This window comes from Mytilinidion resinicola (genome assembly GCF_010093595.1).
Source record: "Mytilinidion resinicola strain CBS 304.34 unplaced genomic scaffold BDZ99scaffold_13, whole genome shotgun sequence".
NCBI lineage: Eukaryota > Fungi > Ascomycota > Dothideomycetes > Mytilinidiales > Mytilinidiaceae > Mytilinidion > Mytilinidion resinicola.
Window position 1 is genome coordinate 1,249,097 of NW_022985449.1, and position 18,155 is coordinate 1,267,251.

Sequence of the window (18,155 nt, forward strand, 5' to 3'; positions counted from 1 at the left end):
TTATGGTGCCAAACCAGAACGGATGCATGGAATGAGCAACTGGAAAGAAGTTATGGAGTCTAGGGAAGCAAGGTCCATCCGGGAGAGTGCAGAAACAACGTATAAATCAAGGCGGCGCGAGCAGGGCATCAGAAAGAAGCAACTTAGGACTATAACAGTCGTGCAGGAGTCTAGTGAAACCCAAATAGAGGGTCCACAAGCTGAGCCAACAATGCCGACTCCAGCGGACCGTGCCTGGTTCGACAGTAGTCTACCTTCTACGCATGTCGCCCTACGTTCTGATATGAGACTTCTGATGACCTTTCTCGATGTCATCTTTCCACTTCAATTTAAGCCTCGCAGCTTGTCAGAAACTAGGGATCGGACCTGGCTACTCTTATTGATACTGAGCCCGTCTACCAAGAGCCTGTAGATGTTACCGAACCTGGAATGTGGGGTGGCAATCAGAACGGAGCTTCATATCTCGATTCAGACGTCGCCATGTTGCAAATAGCGGCTTTACGAAGATTACAGCAACACGTGGACAAGCTGGGTTCCGAGACGTACTATGGAAAAGAGCTTTTCCAAAGAGGAATGCAAACGCTTGCGATCATGACCCAGCTTGTGAGTCTTGAAGTATTCAGTTTTGTTGAAGGCCATTGGGAGACGCATTTGCAAGCTGCCCGTACCTTGTTGGGCATGTTCCAAAACAAGTGGGCACCTGAGCTGTTCGCAGAGAACGCAGGAGTTTCGAGCGCTGGAGAGACGTTATCGAATCAATGTTCAACGCAGGATCTCAAGGCGCTTGAGTATTTCATTACCTCTTTCGTCTGGGTTGATATCATTGCCAATGCCACACATGGACCGCCACCTTTTGATCCCAGGCACTTCAACTACGCTCCTTTACTGAGAAATGGCTCTCTCACACCGCAGCAGACGATGGGTTGCCAAAGCTGTATCATGAAAGCAATTACCGAGAAATGCACAAACAGAAGAAGGCTATTTGAGCGTACTACAGCTAGTAGCACGAGCTACGAAGCTGAATAACAGCCTTACTCTCGGTATTCGGGCAATCGAAGGCAGGCTCTCCATCGATTCTAATAGTGTAGAAGCACACAGCGAAGCAGTCAACTTGATATTCGCCTACGCAGCTCTAGTCTACCTACATACCATTATCTCCGGGCTTTCTCCTCTCATACCCGAAATCAAGCATAACGTAACTCGTTGCCTGGAGAGGTTCGAAGCGCTCCCAACCCACCTGCTCATTCGAACCTGTTGGCCATTTACGATAACAGGCTGCATGGCGACAGAGGATCAGTATACTATGTTTCAACGCTTAGTAGCAAGTGCATCGGCGGCAGGCCAAGCACTAGGGACGACTGGGAAGGGTTTGAGAGTGATGGAGGAGTGTTGGCGGCTGCGGAGACTTGAGCCTGGACCGTGGTGTTGGAGATCGACGATGAAGAGGATGAATCAGAAGATTCTGTTAATATGAAGAGACGAAGTATTTTTGAATAGCGCGGAGTAAGATAGAACTAGATGGAAAGACGCAACTCCCAACCGCCATTGACAGTAGAGGTTTCGAGAATTTGGTGTCTTTCAACCTTCTCAACTGCAGATATTTCCCTACGATTCAGTATCAGAATGAGGGGCAATATGAGATGGCGCTTTGCGATACATTCACTGTCGCTGCTGCCCAAGCTTGAGTACTTAGTTCCACGCTTAACCTCGCTTTTACACGGATAATTTGTACAATTTCTCCAGAAGATTACTTTAAGGAAGAGTTCGACTCATGTTCCAACGCTCAGTGTGCCACCTTGAACCTATAGAGTCAGGTCGTAATCTAATCAAAGAAGCGGCCCAAGCGCCCTAGTGACTCCCACCTTTTCAACACCGTCATAAATATTTCGCAAACACACGACACAGCACTAAAAACTCCACGTCAATTGCTTCAGAATGGCCGAGCCCACCTTCTATATCGACGAAGATGTCGGCGAAGATACCCCCTCCCAGCAAGGCACCGAGTCCTCCCCATACAAAACCCTCGGCTTCGCTGTCCTGACCCACGGCGACTCGCCCAAATTCCTCGCCCGAAAATCCACCTCGGGGGACGTCCCCGAAGGCTCCGATGCTGCTACTAGGTTAGAATGGAAGCCCGCGGCCAAGGCTGCTCTTAAGAAAGCCAAGAACTATGCCGCTCAATACCAGAAGAAAGCAGCCCGAGAACAAGAGCTGCTCGTGCAGAGGTCGAAAGAGGATGCAGACCGGAAGAAGGTGCTTGATGAAGCAAAAAAGATTGTGATTGAGGAAGATAAGAGCCTGCCAAAGGCAATCCGAATCAAGCTGGACAACACGGACCCAGAGACGATCAAGCTGGGCGATGGCAAGGATGTCAAGGGTACAAGAGTGAGGATATTCGGACGAGTACACCGAGAGAGGCGGCAGAAGGAGAACATGTTCATAACGCTGCGCGATGGCTATGGCTTTATGCAAGTCATCCTCACGGGACAATTGGCCAAGACCTACGATGCCTTGACCTTGACCCGCGAGTCGAGCATGGAGATCCTGGGAGAGCTGCGCGCGGTCCCAGAAGGAGCACATGCGCCCAACGGCCGTGAACTTCATGCCGATTACTATAAGATCGTCGGAAAGGCCGCTGGCGGCGACGATGCTATCACTAACAGAGTCTCCAAAGACACGGATCACGCAACACTTCTCGATCTGCGACATCTTACCCTCAGAGGAGAGACCGCTTCGAAGGTCATGATCGTCCGCGATGCCGTCGAATTTGCATTCAACTCTGTATACAAGGAGCTGCGAATGCGCAAAGTCAGCCCTCCGGCCCTGGTCCAGACCCAGGTCGAAGGTGGAGCGACGCTCTTTGGGTTGCCCTACTACAACGAGACGGCATACCTTACCCAGGTAATGCGTGCGTTCCAAAATGGAGTTGACCAAAACCGCTAAGCGTGTGCTAGTCCTCGCAACTGTACCTAGAGACATGTCTACCGTCCATGGGAGATGTCTTCTGTATCGAGAAGTCCTTCCGCGCAGAGAAATCCCTAACGCGCCGCCATCTCGCTGAGTACGCCCACGTTGAAGCGGAACTCGACTTCATCACCTTTGACGACCTCCTGGAGCACCTCGAGCATGTCATGTGCCGAGTTCTCGAGGTCACCCTCTCAGATCCGACCACTAAGCAATACATCCTCGACCTCCACCCAGAGTTCAAGATGCCTGAGCGGCCTTTCTTGCGCATGAGATACAGCGAGGCAATCGATTGGCTAGTGGAACACAACATCGATATCGAAGAGGAAGGCGAAGCGCCGCGACCACACAAGTTCGGCGACGACATCGCCGAAGCGGCTGAGCGCAAGATGACCGATATCATCAACCGCCCCATCTTCCTCACCCACTTCCCCGCTGAGATCAAAGCTTTCTACATGCCTAAAGACAAAGATGACCCGCGTGTCACGGAGAGTGTCGATTGTCTCATGCCCGGCGTTGGTGAGATCGTGGGTGGTTCTATGAGGATGTGGGACTACGACGAGCTTATGGCGGCGTTCGACCGAGAGAAGATAGATCCGGCGGCGTACTACTGGTACACGGATCAGAGGAAGTAAGTGACACCTCTTCACTGAGCGTGGAATGGAACCATTGCTAATTTGACCACTTCAGGTACGGCACCTCTCCCCACGGCGGCTATGGTCTCGGCCTAGAGCGTTTCTTGGCTTGGCTATGCAAGCAGCACACCGTCAGGGACTGTTGCTTGTACCCTCGCTACTTCGGTCGCTGCAAGCCTTAATGAAACATTGTGTTGCTTCCAATACTTTCACGGTGACTGCGATATACGCTATGTCCGGCCATTAAGAGGTTTTACTACGGTTTAAGGTTTTGTATTTCCGTTTGACAACAAATCCGGTCTGGAACGAAGCGAATGGAACAGATAGATTTCATGCCTTAGTAGACGGCCAGGTGTCTATTTTGAAGATACGGAAAAGACTTCATATACCCCATTTTCCAGTCTCTGCTGATATGTGAGTAACACTTGCTGGGTGCTTGCTTGACTTACTTACAGATACCGAGAGCCACGAAATATGTGAACTGGCTGTCTTTTTGACTGCTCCGCACAGGGCATAACAGCCCAGAAACCAAAAGAAAGATGCTAAACAGAACCCTTCTTCAAGATGGGATGCACTGCAAGCATGATCTTAGATGCACATTTCAAACTGAGAGTAATAGTACCAGTGTGTATATGGTGCTGCTAGGATCCAAAGCGATACCGCTAAGATGTGCATTCATCATACCACTCGCTGTTCATGAACCTCGCTCAGGTACCAGAAAACTCTCCCCTGAACCCCCCTCCTATCTCAATGCCCCCAACTCACAAAACATACCTGAAAGTTGGCCCATAATTCTCCAGTCCCGCCCCCTCCTTCGCCCCTCCCTTGCCATCCTCACTCATCACCGCCAGCTCCGTCCTAGTCTTCTGCTCCTCCAAAGTCCCATACTGCCGGTCCAGCTTCCGGTTCTCCCACGCCAGCAGCGTCCGCAGGCTGATGACGAGGAAAGTAGTGAAGAACATGAATGCCGCGCACACGGCCTGACCCTTGTGGTAGAAGGGGCCTTCGTTCGAGGGGTACAGGCGTGTGCCCAGGAGGGGACCGCACTGGCCGACAAGATTGAGGAGCACAATGCCTGCGCCGCGGCGGGTATCGGAGCCTTGGTTGTCTAACGAAGGAAGGTAATTAGCTTCTGAGTGTAACTTCAGGGGTGGACTAGGAGAAAGAGAAGGGCGGCATACTCAACACCCACGGCAAGATATTCGCAATCGCCGGAAAGACGCCCCCGGCCGCCAGGAACACGCCGAAGTACCGCGCGCCCACGTTCTTCGCGGTGGCCAGAATCACGTAGCCGACACCGCCCATCGCCGTCAGCACCATGAGCATGAATCCGCGCTGCTGCGTGCGGTCCGCGATGTACGTCGTGCCGACGGTCAGCAGGAAGGACACGAAGAAGGGCGGCGCGGTCAGCCCCTGCGCGTTGACGGACGAGAAGCCCATCTCCTTCAGGATCGTGGGCAGGAAGACGGGCAGCGATGAGAAGCTGACGTTGCAGCTGAAGTACATCAGCCCCGTGAACCAGGCCTTGGGGTCGATCAGGACGGCGCCGATGTCTCTCCAGACGATGCCGCCGATGCGCTGGGTGTCGCCGACTTGCGATACCCCCCGCGCTTTGGCAACGCGCTTCTCCTCTTCGCTCAGGAAGCGGGCCTTTTCGGGCGAGTCGGGGAGGAAGAAGAAGGCGACGGCGGCCATGGCGATGGTGGGCAGGCCCTCGACGAGGAAGAGGACGCGCCAGTTTGCGATGGCCGAGTGCCCGGACGTGATGCCGTACGCTAGAGCACCTGCGAAGGTGTTGGCGAGAGGCGCGGCGGAGAGAAAGATGCCGCAGCGGAAGCCAACTTCGTGGCGGAGGTAGAAGAAGCTAAGCAGATAAGGAATGCCGGGGCCATAGGCGGCTTCGGTGGCGCCCATAAGGAAGCGGAGGGCCATTTCGGCGCCCCATGTGTGTATGCCGGCTTGGAGGGTTGAGACGAGGCCCCTGGGAGTGTTAGTCGAGGAGCGAGGTTGGGGAGAGTGGTGGTTGGTGGTTACCATGAGAAAACGACGAAAGCGCACCACATGTGTGGAGGCACGATTTTCCACATCATGGCTGGGAAGTTGTTAGCGGTTGTGTGCTTCTTCTGCTGGCCTGAGGGTGACTTGCCGAAGAACTCGAAGATGATATACGGGATATAGAAGATGGTCAATAGCCAGTCGTATCGGTCACCTGTCAGGTCCAAGTCCGTACTCATCCCGGCGATTCGAGCATTTCTTTAGCAACAATCAGATTAGTTTGTTGCTCTAGTCTTCTATTTCATGGCATCTTACCCAATGTTGGACCGGTCAAGGAACGCCAGAAGATCTAGATATCGAGTTAGATACACTATCGACAAGGAACCGCGTGGAAGTCTTACACAACGCCATAACCAGCGGAATGATATGACGATCGAACTTCTTCACAACCCTCCTCTGTATGTCAGGGTCAATGAGAGGCTGCGCATTCTCGACGGTCGCGTCTTCCCGTCTCCAGGCCTCGGGAGCTTTCTCGGTATCGTCCATTATTGCCCAGCTGAAGTCGAATTGAAAACTCGGCGATCAGAGTCAGAGAGAAAGGCTAATCTATATTAACGTGCACACCCCGTCTCGAGGATCTGCGGGGTCTCGCGCTAGAGTAGAGCAGTGATTTTTCCGTCGAATGGGGGACTTCGGATTGCCCGATTAGGTAGCGCTAGTGAAACGCTTGCTGACCGCCGTCTCGAAATTTCAGTCGCACAAGAGATGGGTGCCCTGGCCCTGGGGGTCGGGGTGGGGGTCGGGCTCTTCTGTGGAAGTGGGGGAGGTGAACGTTGTAGGTGGTTCTACGGAGATGCTGCAATAGGGAATCGATTGGTGCATCACCTGCGGAACAACAGCAGAGAGGCGGGGAGGGGAGGGATCAAGGGATGGAGGGCGTCACAAGGCTAAATACTAGCCCGAACGTTAGATCGTCGCGTCGGGGTTTGATCTGCCGAACAACGTGCGCTTGAAAAAAGGCGGGGATCGTGAAGCCATGACCAAATGATCATCGGCGTGCAGGAGGCTAGCTCCCAATATGGTAAGGGTGAATCTTGATTTCCGACAAGCATTCAGGCCCAACTTGGCGAGGCTGAACGTCTTGACATCGTGACATAGGATCTCAACGTACGTTACCCTGTTGTATAATCTTGATGCTTTAGACCAATCTTATCTGACATAGAGCTAGCGATTGACATTGACAGTCTAGACTCTGATCAACAACGGTCCACTGATCTATGCTCAACGACCGGTGATAGGATCTCGACGCTCTCGGAATCGTATCATGCTGCCATGCGAGAGCTACTATAGTGGGCAGGGCCAGGGAACTTCTTTGGACGGGTTTCTATTACTGAAAGGGCCCCACATTCATACCGTAGCAAAGTGAAGTTTGGAGATAACTAGAATCGGATTAGAGTAATCATCTAACGTTCGAACGCCACGTTCGATGGTATACTCGAGTCCATATCCCTAGTTCTGGCGTAGGTATCCGGCTCTTCTAGAGCTCCTATAGGATCAAGAAATTTCCACCAGATGATTGACGTGAAAAGTCCCGAGGCCTATGCGAAGGAGAAACACAGGAACACCTGTTATCCATTTAAACCTCTTTACAGCAGGGAAGAGTAACACGGACCGTGTTCTTGATGGAGAGCATAGCTGAGATTGAAAGCCTTGCGACGAGGTATCTCCAAGGTTGGTGTCCATCGGCTTGCAAGTGTGGAATCTCTCCACGGGCTTTGCACTTTCTTTCCATGAACTGACCTTCCGCGTGGCCTTGTAAAACAGTACGAGATTGACGGCGATCACCTCAACGTATGTGAGCGAAGTGTGCATACTCTCATCTGAAGCTGCCAGAATGAAGCTGTGGCGAAAGAGGCGGTGAAGAGACCGCGTGGAGTAATTAAAGCATGATAATAGCGAACTAAGACAGTAAGAAGTAAATGATTACCTGTACCCCCATGTACTTCTTACTTAACTCTCTTTCTCAATGCTAGCGAAGATTTGGAAGCTCCGAAGTGACTTTCTGATTAACGACCACGGTATCTTCAGCAACCCTAAAGAGCGTGATGACACCTCGGCAAATAGTAGAAGCATCGATTCGAAGACCTTACAGATCTTGCAGCCCTTATCCGCGGCTCTCTTGGGCTGGCATAGTTACTGTACAACTGTATAGATCGGGTCAGTTCGCTGACGCTGGCCTGTGCACATATTCTGCAAAAGGAGTAGAGAATAGGGTCGTCTGACTCGTACGCTGCTTTGCTCATTGCAAAGCTTGCAGATTACCTTGACACGGAACTTTATGGGACTGCCTCATCAGCGAAGGTCAGGTCCCTGCAGCGAGGCAGATGAGGATAAGTATTGAGCCTGATATCTTTCTGGAACGACAATAAGCTTAGAGTGGTGGACGATACCTTTGAGCGTGATGCATGAAAATGTTGCGATGAGATTCGATTAAGGTTTGGTGATGGACCCGTCTCGGGATTCTACCGAGCGTGAGCCATTCTTGAATAGGCTAGAGCACTGGAGCTTGTCTGTGTTTGGAGAACTATAAAATGATCAAAGACGAGATGTCTGCCATAATTAGGACGATCATGAAAAGGTCTTGAAGGTTCTGAGACACCTCGCCGTGGCACGAGCCGATGAGCATGGTGTGAAGCTTTCAGCCCTTCGGCTTCATGCAATGAAGGTACTCAAATCCTACGTCCATTGATATTACATTGGGGAGAGATCACTGCTCGTTTGTAGCATTAAACGCCTAATGCTTTTGAGTTATTCATGGCGCTTAACAAGCTGTTGCGCCCTATCTCAACTTTTATTGATACACTCGGCGGATCATCATACTTCTTAGCTGGACAGCTTCACTCTTCAAATTCAGCTAATTCCACACTGTGGGATATTTAATGCTCAAGGACTTCAGTTTCAGACACAATGGAAAGCTGGCGAAGACAAAACCTAGGCCATATTCAACGTATATTCGATCTACAGTTCATTTAGGGAACACCTTTGGAGACATCCTCGAGAATGAGGCGTGCTCGGAGGCGGAACTTCGAAATGTTGACATCGCCAGCTAAAGCAACGTAACCATACATGCTGGTGTTCTTTCCTAATAGAGCCTGTAATGTTCTTGATACGTAGCTCTTGTTCAATTCAACCTATCATAGTCTAGTGGTGCTTTTAAACCACGGAATGAGTAAAAGTTTTTGCATCTTGGAATTTTCTTTTATAATGACTCGTAGCTTGTCAACTACGGTACCGAGTAAAATTTTCACATCCCATTTACTATATAATATTCTCCAACCTGCCCTCCTCCTTCTCTCCTTCATCCCCCCTCGGGGGGATCACACCAGGACTCAGGTTGAAAATTGATGTGAACTCTGTCTTATTTCGGGGGCCCGAAGGCCAAACTATATACTACGTAGGAAGTGACTGTATGCATAGGCAGAAGCACTAATTGGAGGCAGCAGTAGGCAGCATTAGGCAGGGTAGGCCACCGTACCCCAACCCCTCTCTGTAGAAGTTGTAACTGGCTAGGCATGTAGGCAGCTACTATGCCAGCAACTCCAAGTCTGTACGTAGGTGACCGTGAACCGTATGAGTTGTTGATCCTAGGTTGTAGCTGTTACAACCCGAGTCCAGGTACGTACTCCTCCCGTAAAGCCTATCCCAACAGCTTACTACACTTGATCGCACCAAGAGCGAAGCGAAAGAGCAGAATGGAACAAACTATATCTCTTCGCCGGTAGAGCAAAAACCGGCAAACCAGCTGCTCAACGGTGGGAACCGGTACGCAAAAGCAATCACGAACACGCCAAACCGTCCGGAACGTGGACCTTCGCGACTGTCTGGAGGGGAGCCGGGCCCATCGCGGTTCAGAGTGTCCTCGTGGCATAAGGGTGACGTGCTTAGTTGGAGGACTGTGATGAGAGAGCCACCCAAAAGGGGCGAATCGCCGTCCGGGATATCAACGTGCCCGGCGTCAAGGTCTCTCTCGGTAGATCGTACCTTAGGTGACAAACCGCTAACCACACATGCTGTATTCCCCTGGTAGGATGCGTGAATGCCATTAGACACCTGGTAACCAGCCCGGGTGCTCGACATGGATGTCAGCCGTCACGGATCACGCTCAGTAGCTCATATCAGGCATGACGTTTTTACAGACCCCCTTTTCGTTGGCCTTTGCGAGCCAGGATTGTCAAGGTCAAGGTGAGTCCTGCCCTCCCCCTCGCTTACAGCCTCACAGTGTCGCGCGGCATCTACGCAAGGGCCTGGAGGCCATTCTCGGGCACGAGCCGAGGAGGAAATTCCTTAGGGCGCAGCCTGTGTCTCTCACTCGAGGACACTTGCGTCGCGATCTCTCGGGGTATATGGTGTGCGAGAAAACGGATGGAGTCCGAGCTTTCTTGTGGTACACAAAGGATTTCCGGACAGGAGGGCAGGCAATATACTTGGTTGATCGCAAGTACTCCTTCCACCGTGTTGATACTCGTACTCCCATTGCGCAGGTCTGCGATGACGTCGTTCTCGACATCGAGGTAGTCGTTCACAACGATGACACGTTTTCCGGCGTCGTTTTCCTTGTGTTCGACTGTCTCGCGTACGGTGGCGCAAGTATCGTCCAGAAGAAGTTGACGTCGAGGCTTGGTTTTGCAAAAAAATTCGAGGGGGAACTTAAAGGAAAAGCTGCTCCGATGCCAGTATTGGTGACGGTGAAGAAGTTCCTGCCGGCAGGTGACGTGGAGAAGTGTCTGAAGGAGATGGAGATCGTCCATCACGGGACTGACGGTCTTATACTAACCCCTCCGCGTGAATACCGCTTCTACACAGATGGCGATCTGTTCAAGTGGAAGCCGGCACGGGAGAACACGGTGGACTCTCAGGTATGTATGGCCCCTTCTCCCCCTACTAATCATGAGATGTGGCAGCTCGACCTGTCCTTGTTTCACGGCAAGGCAGGACACGAGCTGTTCACTAGTCTCTTCTGGAATTTGCGGCCATGGTCGCTGCGTGGAGGCCAGGTAAGGAGGCTATATTGGAGTGTTGGAGAGATGAGAGAGGCCGCTGGCAGCCGAAGCTCGACAAGATCAACCAGAAAGACGTCCCCCGTTTCCGGGATGACAAGGAAACTGCGAACTTCTTCAAGGTAGCCGAGAACGTGATAGCCTCTTTGGAGGATAACATTACAGAGCGCCAGTTGAAGCTAGCAGCCAAGCGGTCCCAGGTCAAGCCGGGTGGCTACTTCGAGCTCATGGGTGGTCATGAGCGGGAGGCACAACAAGCTAAGTTTGACCGCGTCGCCCCCTTTTTCGTTAATTCTCGACTTGTTAGTCCGAGTGGGTACCGGCCGGTCTCTCCACCTCCGTTCAGGAAATGGGGCCCTCAGCGTGACAAAGCACCCTCTTGGGGTGGCCAACAAACGACACACTTCGACTCTTCAGCGTCCGACTGGTGCCCACGAAACGCGGTCTTCTCGGGAACGAAGCGTAAGCGGTCAGCCTTTACTTCTTCTTCACTTCACCTCCACCCCTCGAGCCCGGATGGCCACGACTCGGAACGGAAACGGTCGGATTCTGGCGTTTCTGAGAGCTTCGCCGCGATTCCGGGAGGAGGTTGATAGTCCCCTACCGTGAGCGGAGGATGGTGGTGAATGAACCTAGTTTCTTTCGTAAGTCTTACTGCTGCTTCTCTCCATAGCTTCGTCGCTAAGCCTCGCAGAATACGTTTTCACGAACCTTAGTGGGCTTGTCGGGAGGCGGTCTGAGGCCCCTACGTGAAGGGTGGCTGGCCACTAGCTCTCGATCCTTTTGTAAGTCTTACCACCCTTCCCCCTTCATAGTATTACTTTAAATGTCACCAGATCTTCTTTTACTGCCTTTCGAGTGACTCGTTCGGAGGTGGTTTTAGGCCCCTACTGCGACACGTCAGGTGGATGGTGGCTATCGAATCTTACTGCTTTTGTAAGTTTTACTGCCACCCTTCTTGTCAGCCGTGTTACTGATTCTTTCAGGATGTGAACTTGTAATGAGAGAAATGGTGCCATATGCGGAAGATGATGAGGACGTAGTGTAGCTGTTTTTGGTAATATGGACTTCTTCCCCCCTCCCCGCCCAATACTCTTGATCTCTACTCTCTGCGTGATAACCATGCTATGATAATGTGATTCTGTGATGTTATGCATTGGAACATATGTGTAGCTGTACTACCCGTGGCTGCAACGATTTGAAAGGACCCTGGAAGGTTGATCGTTTGAAGTGTATGTGTAAAGTTTTGAAAGCTGTAGATTAGACCGCAGTTTATGGACATGAAACATATTCAGCTGCTACGGTCGGAGGTGCCTTAAATGGCGTTCTAAAATGAGTTTGATGTAAACTGCTCTACCCGTGAATTGGAATATCACTTTCGTTGACATTTCTCATGGCTGCAACGTTATGTGGTGCCCCGGTGTGCTCGTCGAAATATGGAAAAGATTTACCGTTCTAGACACTGCAAATTAGACCACCAGATCATGTATTGAATTCCCACCCAGCGCAAGTGTCGAGTGAGCCTCACAAGGCAAGTAATTTGCGACTTGCAACGTAAAACCAAGAGACTGTAAATTGGAGAACCACTTGACTCATAGATTTCCCACCTTCCTACAATTGCCAGGAGTGCCCCAACGCCATATATGTATCCGCAATATAACCCCAGTACCATACCAATTTCCTACTCCTCCCAATAGTCATAGCTAAACCAGCCCAACCCATTCAGACTTTTATCTCAGGCAAGTGCCTACTGAACTTGTCCCCGGCCTTGCTCGGCGGCGTATAAGACGACGCCAACGGCTTAGGCTTTCCCGCCTTTACTGCTGTCTTCTTTCCCGACCCTGGTATTGTGCTCGTTCCCGGGTATGGTTTGTCCGCCTCCTTCGATGCGGAAGCTCCGCCAGAAGGCTTCTTGGATGGATAGGTAGTTGTGCCTGGATAAGGCTTCGGCTTTGAGGCATCGGGCTTGGAGCTCGAGCTTGGATATGGCTTGGGTGCACCCGCCAACGCAGGCTTCTTCGTCGCAGCTGGCTTAACTGTAGGTAGAGACTTGTTTGTTCCGCCTGGGTACTTGTTTGCGCCGATAGGAGTCGGCCCAATCTTGCCGCCTGGGTGCTTGTTTGCGCCGATAGGAGTCGGCCCAGTCTTGCCGCCTGGGTGCTTCTTGTTTGCGCCGATGGGAGTTCCACCAATCTTCCCGCCAGGGTACTTATTTGCTCCAATCGGCGTTGCTGTCTTTTTCGTGGATGTAGACGCAGGACTTGAGTAAGATCGTTGCGCACCGGCGGGCTTTCCAGCGGTTATCGCCTTCTTAGGTGTGCTGCCCTTGACGCTGTTGACAGCACCCTGGCCTGCGATCTTAGTGCCGTAGCTTGTCGCAGCGGCTTCTACACCTATAATAGAACACGTTAGCTGTCGATATATGGACTGAGAAGAGCGCAAGGCTTGCTGTTGGCCGTACTCGTTCCAACGCCGCGTCCAGTGTTCTCAATGATATCCCCTGCTTTGATCAATGCATCACCTGCGAATCCACCAGCTGCGCGAGTGCCGGCGTCGACAAAGCCAGCGACGCTGTTGGATATGATGTTGGAAATGAAGTCCATGATGACGAGATATGTGGAAAGACAGAGTATGGAAGAGAGAATGACGGTTTCGATGGAATACAAAGTGGCGCCACAGATCTGTGGTTGGCCTTGTGGCATCCTGGAGATTCCTGTTCTGGAGTGCTGCATCTTGCCTCCAAATGACGTCGAAGCGGCTGGGATGCAAGGGTGGAGTGCGGAGGATTGGCACAGCGCGGATCGTGGTCACGTGCTCTTCAATGTGGTACAACCGATATTTAAGGACTATACGCGAAGGGCGTTGGAATCATGATGATCAAAACTTGCAGTGAAGATGTTGTGGTGTAGAGAGGCACGATTCAAAAATGCGGAGGAAGGGGTATAGCTTCATGTGGCATGTGCATTTTGGCAAGCTATCTTTGTCTCCCATGACGGTAGTATTCATTTTGAACTTCGAACCCTATAGATCCCTTCCAGAATAGTAGCATAACCGGGCAAACCAAATGGTTGCTGCGTATAGCAACCATGTTAATCTAGAACATCATCAACCCAATGACCCAAAACGCCGTGCTAGAAACATTATCATACAAGAATCATCAGCTATTTGGTAGCACATTCACAAACAACATTATGTCGCTAGTTTTTTAGGTGTAGTCTTAGGGGCCTGGATCTTTGGTGGGCCGGTTGAGGCTGGCTGCTTCTTCGGAGTAGCACCATTCAGCTGAGAGCCAGCTGGTTTCGCCGCAGTCTTTGGTGCTGTGACTGGCTTCCTGACGGGAGGATTCTGGACAGCCAAGCCTTGGTTTGCTTTCGGCTTCTGCTGTATCGTCTTCGGTATTGTTGGCTTCGTCGTCGGTTTAACTGCCGGCTTCTGAGACGCCTGGGGACCGACCTTTCCTAAAGACTTAGGCCCAGAGCCTGAAGCCGCCGGCTTGGACTCCCTTTTCACTGGATTCCCGATACTTGGAGATACCTGGATAGTAACACCAGATGCCGTCGTGAACGTTCTGCCACTTTGCGCTTTCTCCGCCTCGCCTTTGGAGATATGAATTGGAATGCCTGATTTGGTCATGACAACGCCGCCGCCTTTTACTTTTTCGACCTCGCTCTTGGCTACTTGGATTGGAACTCCTGACTTGGTCATCACAGTCGTCATTGGGCCTGAAGGTGCCGGTTTTGCTTTCAAGGGAAGTGCCGGTTGTTTGGTAGCAGTGCTTGGACCTCGCGTACTTCGTAGGTTTGCCACACTTTGTGCTTTGGGAGGGTACTTCTGGGTACCAATTGGTGTTCGTCTTGGAGGCCCCACGGTAGATACGGCCTTTCGCTTTTGGCCTACTGTCGGAAGGCCATTTGGCAAGACCATGCCATTTTTGATGGCACTCTCTTTCACCAACTGAGCAAGATGCTCTTGTGTCAGCCTTTGCACCTTATCCTGGTTCTTGGGTTCCACAGTCTGTGCGGCTGACATTTTAGCCGCTCCCTCGATGAGTTTCTCCATTTGTTCCGGATTTGGGGGTCCTTTCATTGCTGCGTCTCCCGCTCCTAAAAGAGCCCCCATTTGCTGTGTGAGGAACTCTGTCCCTCCCGGGATAGGTAGATCAGCTGGGGAAGCTCCATATGCCAGAGTAAGTGCCATCATGACACTTGTTATCGGAGCGAATATCTTGACGAACTCGTTCCAGCTGCCAGATTTGACCTCGGTCTCAATCATGCGAGCTGCTGGAGCAACGTTTCTAATGCTATGACTGCCCGAGCTCGTATCGCTAACATCGAGCTGATCTTTCCAGTAGTCGTCGGCTGGGAACTTGCTGTGACGGGTGAAGTATTCAAGCAGGTAATCCTTTTCTCTCCATCGATTTCTAAGCCAGACGTCGAAGGCCTTCGGGTTGTCTATCGGAATGGAGTCGACGTGGAATCGTCGCCAGTGCATATTGACTGACTTTGGGGGACGGCCTTCGAAGAAAGAGGATCGAAGGGTAAAAATATCTTGCCCGAACTGACCGGGACTTCATGGCTGGTTAGTATATTTGTGTGATAAGAGATTTGGATCATTGCTTACGGAACACCTTCGTAGGCAATGGTGCAATCATAGAGCCAATGACTGGTTTCCCGCAATTCTTGTAAACAAAAGCGTAACCCGGTGCTCCGCGGGAGAAGCTGATGTTTCATGTCCTGCAATCCGTTCTTGTCCGCCCATCTTTTGCTGGCCTCTCTCGTAGATTGCGAAAGATTCGTCCCTTCGGGGAATATGAGTAACCACATAGGGTCCTTTGGTTTGTTCAGTGTCGCTAGATGTTGTTTGAATTGGTGCTTGTCGTCTTCCCACTTCCGGGATAGAAAGATGAAATTGTAGAACTGAGCACCCCATCCAAGGATTGGAATGTTCTTTAAAGACTCCTTCAGGATGATGTAGATGTAGCCGTGCATGCCATTTGTGTAGGCGATCCACCAAAGATATAGCCAATCGGTATAGAGCTGTTGTTGTTAGCCTCACTACTTTGACGCTAGGGAACAATCTTCGAGACTTTACTGACTTGGTGGTTTGCCATCATAACCATCCGATCAGAGAAGTTGCATTTCAGACTGCCATCCTTCATCTGTGAAAGCTGGCCGGCCATGCTTTCATCTCCGCTCACGCGCACCACGGTTGGGGCCCACCATTGTGTTAGACAGGTAATCAAGATCGCGAACGACTCTTTCGTATATGCCATGTATCCATCGTAAAAGGCAGGATCGATGAGCTTCAGAGGAGCACCGAGGAATTGGGATGCGCTTATACTGTTCGCGAAATGTTACTTTTTGTGCTTGTATTCACAGATCGAGAAGTCTTACGCCAAAACTCCCGACATAAACGTCGACGCCAACGTAAAGGCTCGTTCAGCCTGCGACAACTCTCCATGTTTCGGTGGACCAGCCGGGTGATTCTCGACCGTCTTCTTCGCAACGTTCAGGCCTGCCCCGAGGTCTGTCTTCTTCGGCTTCGGCGCCATGCTCGCGGTGTTGTTGATTGAAGTCACCAAAGCGTGTTTAGATTTAGAAAGAGGACAACATAACTCGGCGTCAACGGCACAACGGGCACTACCTGAGAGCGTTTTCTGTCAGAGCGGGTCAAGGTTAACAGCTACGTACGATCTACAGCGAGCGTATGTAGAGGGTTGCACTAACCACCCCTGTTCCCTACCCCAGATGACGTAGTGCGTGGCGCGGGAAGTGCCAACTTTTGTGGCACAAGCTTGCATCCCTTCATCATATCCCCTCTCGCTGTCTCCTTACGTACTCTCACCAGTCTTCATATTCTCAATCACAACCGGTAGGCCTTTTCATTTCCCTAGTCTCTTGCGATTCAAAATAGCATCTTATATATCACGCGGAGGACCCTTTTCGCTCATTCAAGAAACACGAGACCAATACCTGAATACAGTGCTAATAGGGTCGTAGACCTTAAAAATACTCCTAAACATTACACCTTTCACATCGAAAAATCGCAATGCCCGCAGTCAACGGAGTCTCCAACGGCGTCGCCCGACCCAAGAAGCCATCCACGAACGGAGCCAGCGCCGTCCCTCAGCACATCCCCTCGCCTTACGAGGTCATGGCGTCGAGAATCGCAAACCGAGTCGCTGAGATGGCGGAGAACATTACCTTTGTGGAGCGCGAGAGGTACGTTCACCCCTCTTCCTATTTCAAACCGTCTCGTCACTCTTAGTCTTGATCGCTTCTTTTCGTCTCCGTCCCACACTGACACCTTCCAGACCATCCCAACAACCCGCCTCCCCAGCTCCCAAAGCCAAAAAGCCCCCACGCAAGCTCGAAATGCGCCTGGGCCAGAACACCTCCTCGCCGACCAACATCACCTTCAGCGCGCCCTTCCTCGACAACACCCTTGCCAAGATGCTCTCGCTGCAGGACCGGATGCTGAAGGTGGGCCAGGAGCTCGCGGCGAGCGAAGACGTCGAAGAGAGTGTGAAGCAGGAGCAGTTCAGGCAGAGTGCGGAGCTGAGCCGGATCATTGCACTGATTTGCGCGGAGAAGGCGAGGCAGGGCGCGTGAGCTGGCGAATTAATCGAGAGGGATGGATGAGCATGGCTTGAAGTTGTTTGAGTAAGCGATTTATGGGCTTGAGTTCAGTGCATGATTCTTGTTACTGAGGCTGCGTGGTTACGATGCTTGGATCTCATCTTTCGTTCGACGACAGCATTGCGGCAACAAATTTGTGGCGAACCGGAATTTTCTTTTATGTAGTGTCTCATAATGTACTATTATCAAAATTCAGTCAGGGTATCTTGTTACTTACATACGTTCCGTACCCCCTTGATCCAGTCATCTTTTTCACGTATCCGCTAACCCGGGCTCCACTCGCCTCCCCCACGATCGGCTCTTGATGCCCACTTCATGCTAGCCCGCCGAGGCTTGCAGATATCATGTGTAGCAAACAATGGTAGCTCTCGGAACTCATGAACACAAATCCGTGGCGGTAGTCAGGAGATGGGGGGTTAGAAATGTCACATAAGAAGCTAAGTACCGCGTGCGATTTGAAGAGTTTTTTGGTTCAGAGTCTAGTCATTACTGCATCTGTTCCCGGAACCATACATATATCTTGAATCTCTCCACCTCGAACTACCTACCTATAATCACCCAGTTACATCAACACAACCTCACTCCCACTCTACACGAATCGATCAACTCACCATCACCGCCACAATGCCGAGGTACCATTTCCCCCCACGCTGGGCGTGAAAAAAGTGGCCCACTCATCAAGCACTCCGTCTCACGTGTGCACTTGTCTGGTGTTTCAACGAGTTTCCACATAGTCCAAGGCGAAGGGTCTTATCTCGTTCAGATTCCCAAAAATGCATTAAGCACCCCAAGCAGTGGCAGACAGGTGTACACAAAAGACAGCTTGCTGCAGCATTAAAGTGCCACCTTTTCCATGCTCCGCGCCC

At 51.4% G+C, this 18,155-nt stretch overlaps 10 protein-coding genes across 10 annotated transcripts in view; 6 read left to right on the top strand and 4 right to left on the bottom strand.

Annotated features, from left to right (window-relative positions):
- The first annotated feature begins 95 nt into the window (after positions 1-95).
- Positions 96-1,066, top strand: BDZ99DRAFT_572879 (uncharacterized protein). The gene is made up of 2 exons (XM_033728240.1): positions 96-310; positions 358-1,066. Exons 1-2 carry the CDS (start codon positions 212-214, stop codon positions 1,024-1,026), a joined length of 768 nt encoding a protein of 255 aa, XP_033574971.1. The 5' UTR covers positions 96-211; the 3' UTR covers positions 1,027-1,066.
- Positions 801-1,508, top strand: BDZ99DRAFT_447113 (uncharacterized protein). The gene has a single exon (XM_033717992.1). It carries the CDS (start codon positions 1,280-1,282, stop codon positions 1,472-1,474), a length of 195 nt encoding a protein of 64 aa, XP_033574972.1. The 5' UTR covers positions 801-1,279; the 3' UTR covers positions 1,475-1,508.
- A 392-nt stretch (positions 1,509-1,900) lies between these two features.
- On the top strand, positions 1,901-4,143 carry BDZ99DRAFT_572880 (cytoplasmic asparaginyl-tRNA synthetase-like protein). Its single transcript, XM_033728241.1, has 4 exons — positions 1,901-2,901; positions 2,955-3,595; positions 3,655-3,999; positions 4,052-4,143. Exons 1-3 carry the CDS (start codon positions 1,936-1,938, stop codon positions 3,779-3,781), a joined length of 1,734 nt encoding a protein of 577 aa, XP_033574973.1. The 5' UTR covers positions 1,901-1,935; the 3' UTR covers positions 3,782-3,999; positions 4,052-4,143.
- Positions 4,126-6,364, bottom strand: BDZ99DRAFT_464904 (MFS general substrate transporter). The gene is made up of 6 exons (XM_033720433.1): positions 5,996-6,364; positions 5,910-5,943; positions 5,746-5,852; positions 5,634-5,691; positions 4,781-5,580; positions 4,126-4,707 (listed from the first exon to the last, which is right to left on the bottom strand). The coding sequence occupies exons 1-6, from the start codon at positions 6,138-6,140 to the stop codon at positions 4,361-4,363; spliced, it is 1,491 nt and encodes a 496-aa protein (XP_033574974.1). The 5' UTR covers positions 6,141-6,364; the 3' UTR covers positions 4,126-4,360.
- Positions 6,365-8,981: 2,617 nt separating this feature from the next.
- BDZ99DRAFT_464907 (uncharacterized protein) lies at positions 8,982-9,265 on the bottom strand. The gene has a single exon (XM_033720434.1). The coding sequence runs from the start codon at positions 9,166-9,168 to the stop codon at positions 9,013-9,015; it is 156 nt and encodes a 51-aa protein (XP_033574975.1). The 5' UTR covers positions 9,169-9,265; the 3' UTR covers positions 8,982-9,012.
- BDZ99DRAFT_500283 (uncharacterized protein) lies at positions 8,982-11,719 on the top strand. Its single transcript, XM_033723710.1, has 6 exons — positions 8,982-9,269; positions 9,328-9,416; positions 9,791-10,510; positions 10,606-11,295; positions 11,346-11,587; positions 11,638-11,719. Exons 1-4 carry the CDS (start codon positions 9,182-9,184, stop codon positions 11,242-11,244), a joined length of 1,536 nt encoding a protein of 511 aa, XP_033574976.1. The 5' UTR covers positions 8,982-9,181; the 3' UTR covers positions 11,245-11,295; positions 11,346-11,587; positions 11,638-11,719.
- Positions 11,720-12,373: 654 nt separating this feature from the next.
- Positions 12,374-13,353, bottom strand: BDZ99DRAFT_522613 (uncharacterized protein; the record flags this gene model as incomplete). The annotated part of the gene is made up of 2 exons (XM_033725715.1): positions 12,374-13,044; positions 13,113-13,353. The coding sequence occupies 2 exons, from the start codon at positions 13,351-13,353 to the stop codon at positions 12,374-12,376; spliced, it is 912 nt and encodes a 303-aa protein (XP_033574977.1).
- Positions 13,354-13,593: 240 nt separating this feature from the next.
- On the bottom strand, positions 13,594-16,309 carry BDZ99DRAFT_447121 (acyltransferase-domain-containing protein). The gene is made up of 4 exons (XM_033717993.1): positions 16,045-16,309; positions 15,747-15,990; positions 15,272-15,687; positions 13,594-15,218 (listed from the first exon to the last, which is right to left on the bottom strand). Exons 1-4 carry the CDS (start codon positions 16,200-16,202, stop codon positions 13,841-13,843), a joined length of 2,196 nt encoding a protein of 731 aa, XP_033574978.1. The 5' UTR covers positions 16,203-16,309; the 3' UTR covers positions 13,594-13,840.
- A 340-nt stretch (positions 16,310-16,649) lies between these two features.
- BDZ99DRAFT_464910 (uncharacterized protein) lies at positions 16,650-17,507 on the top strand. Its single transcript, XM_033720435.1, has 2 exons — positions 16,650-16,872; positions 16,965-17,507. The coding sequence occupies exons 1-2, from the start codon at positions 16,700-16,702 to the stop codon at positions 17,260-17,262; spliced, it is 471 nt and encodes a 156-aa protein (XP_033574979.1). The 5' UTR covers positions 16,650-16,699; the 3' UTR covers positions 17,263-17,507.
- A 177-nt stretch (positions 17,508-17,684) lies between these two features.
- Positions 17,685-18,155, top strand: part of BDZ99DRAFT_464911 (uncharacterized protein) — a 1,232-nt gene continuing 761 nt past the window's right edge. Inside the window, exon 1 of the mRNA XM_033720436.1 lies at positions 17,685-17,921. Coding sequence (XP_033574980.1) covers positions 17,914-17,921 — 8 coding nt within the window. The 5' untranslated portion in view covers positions 17,685-17,913. The remainder of the gene's footprint in view (positions 17,922-18,155) is intronic.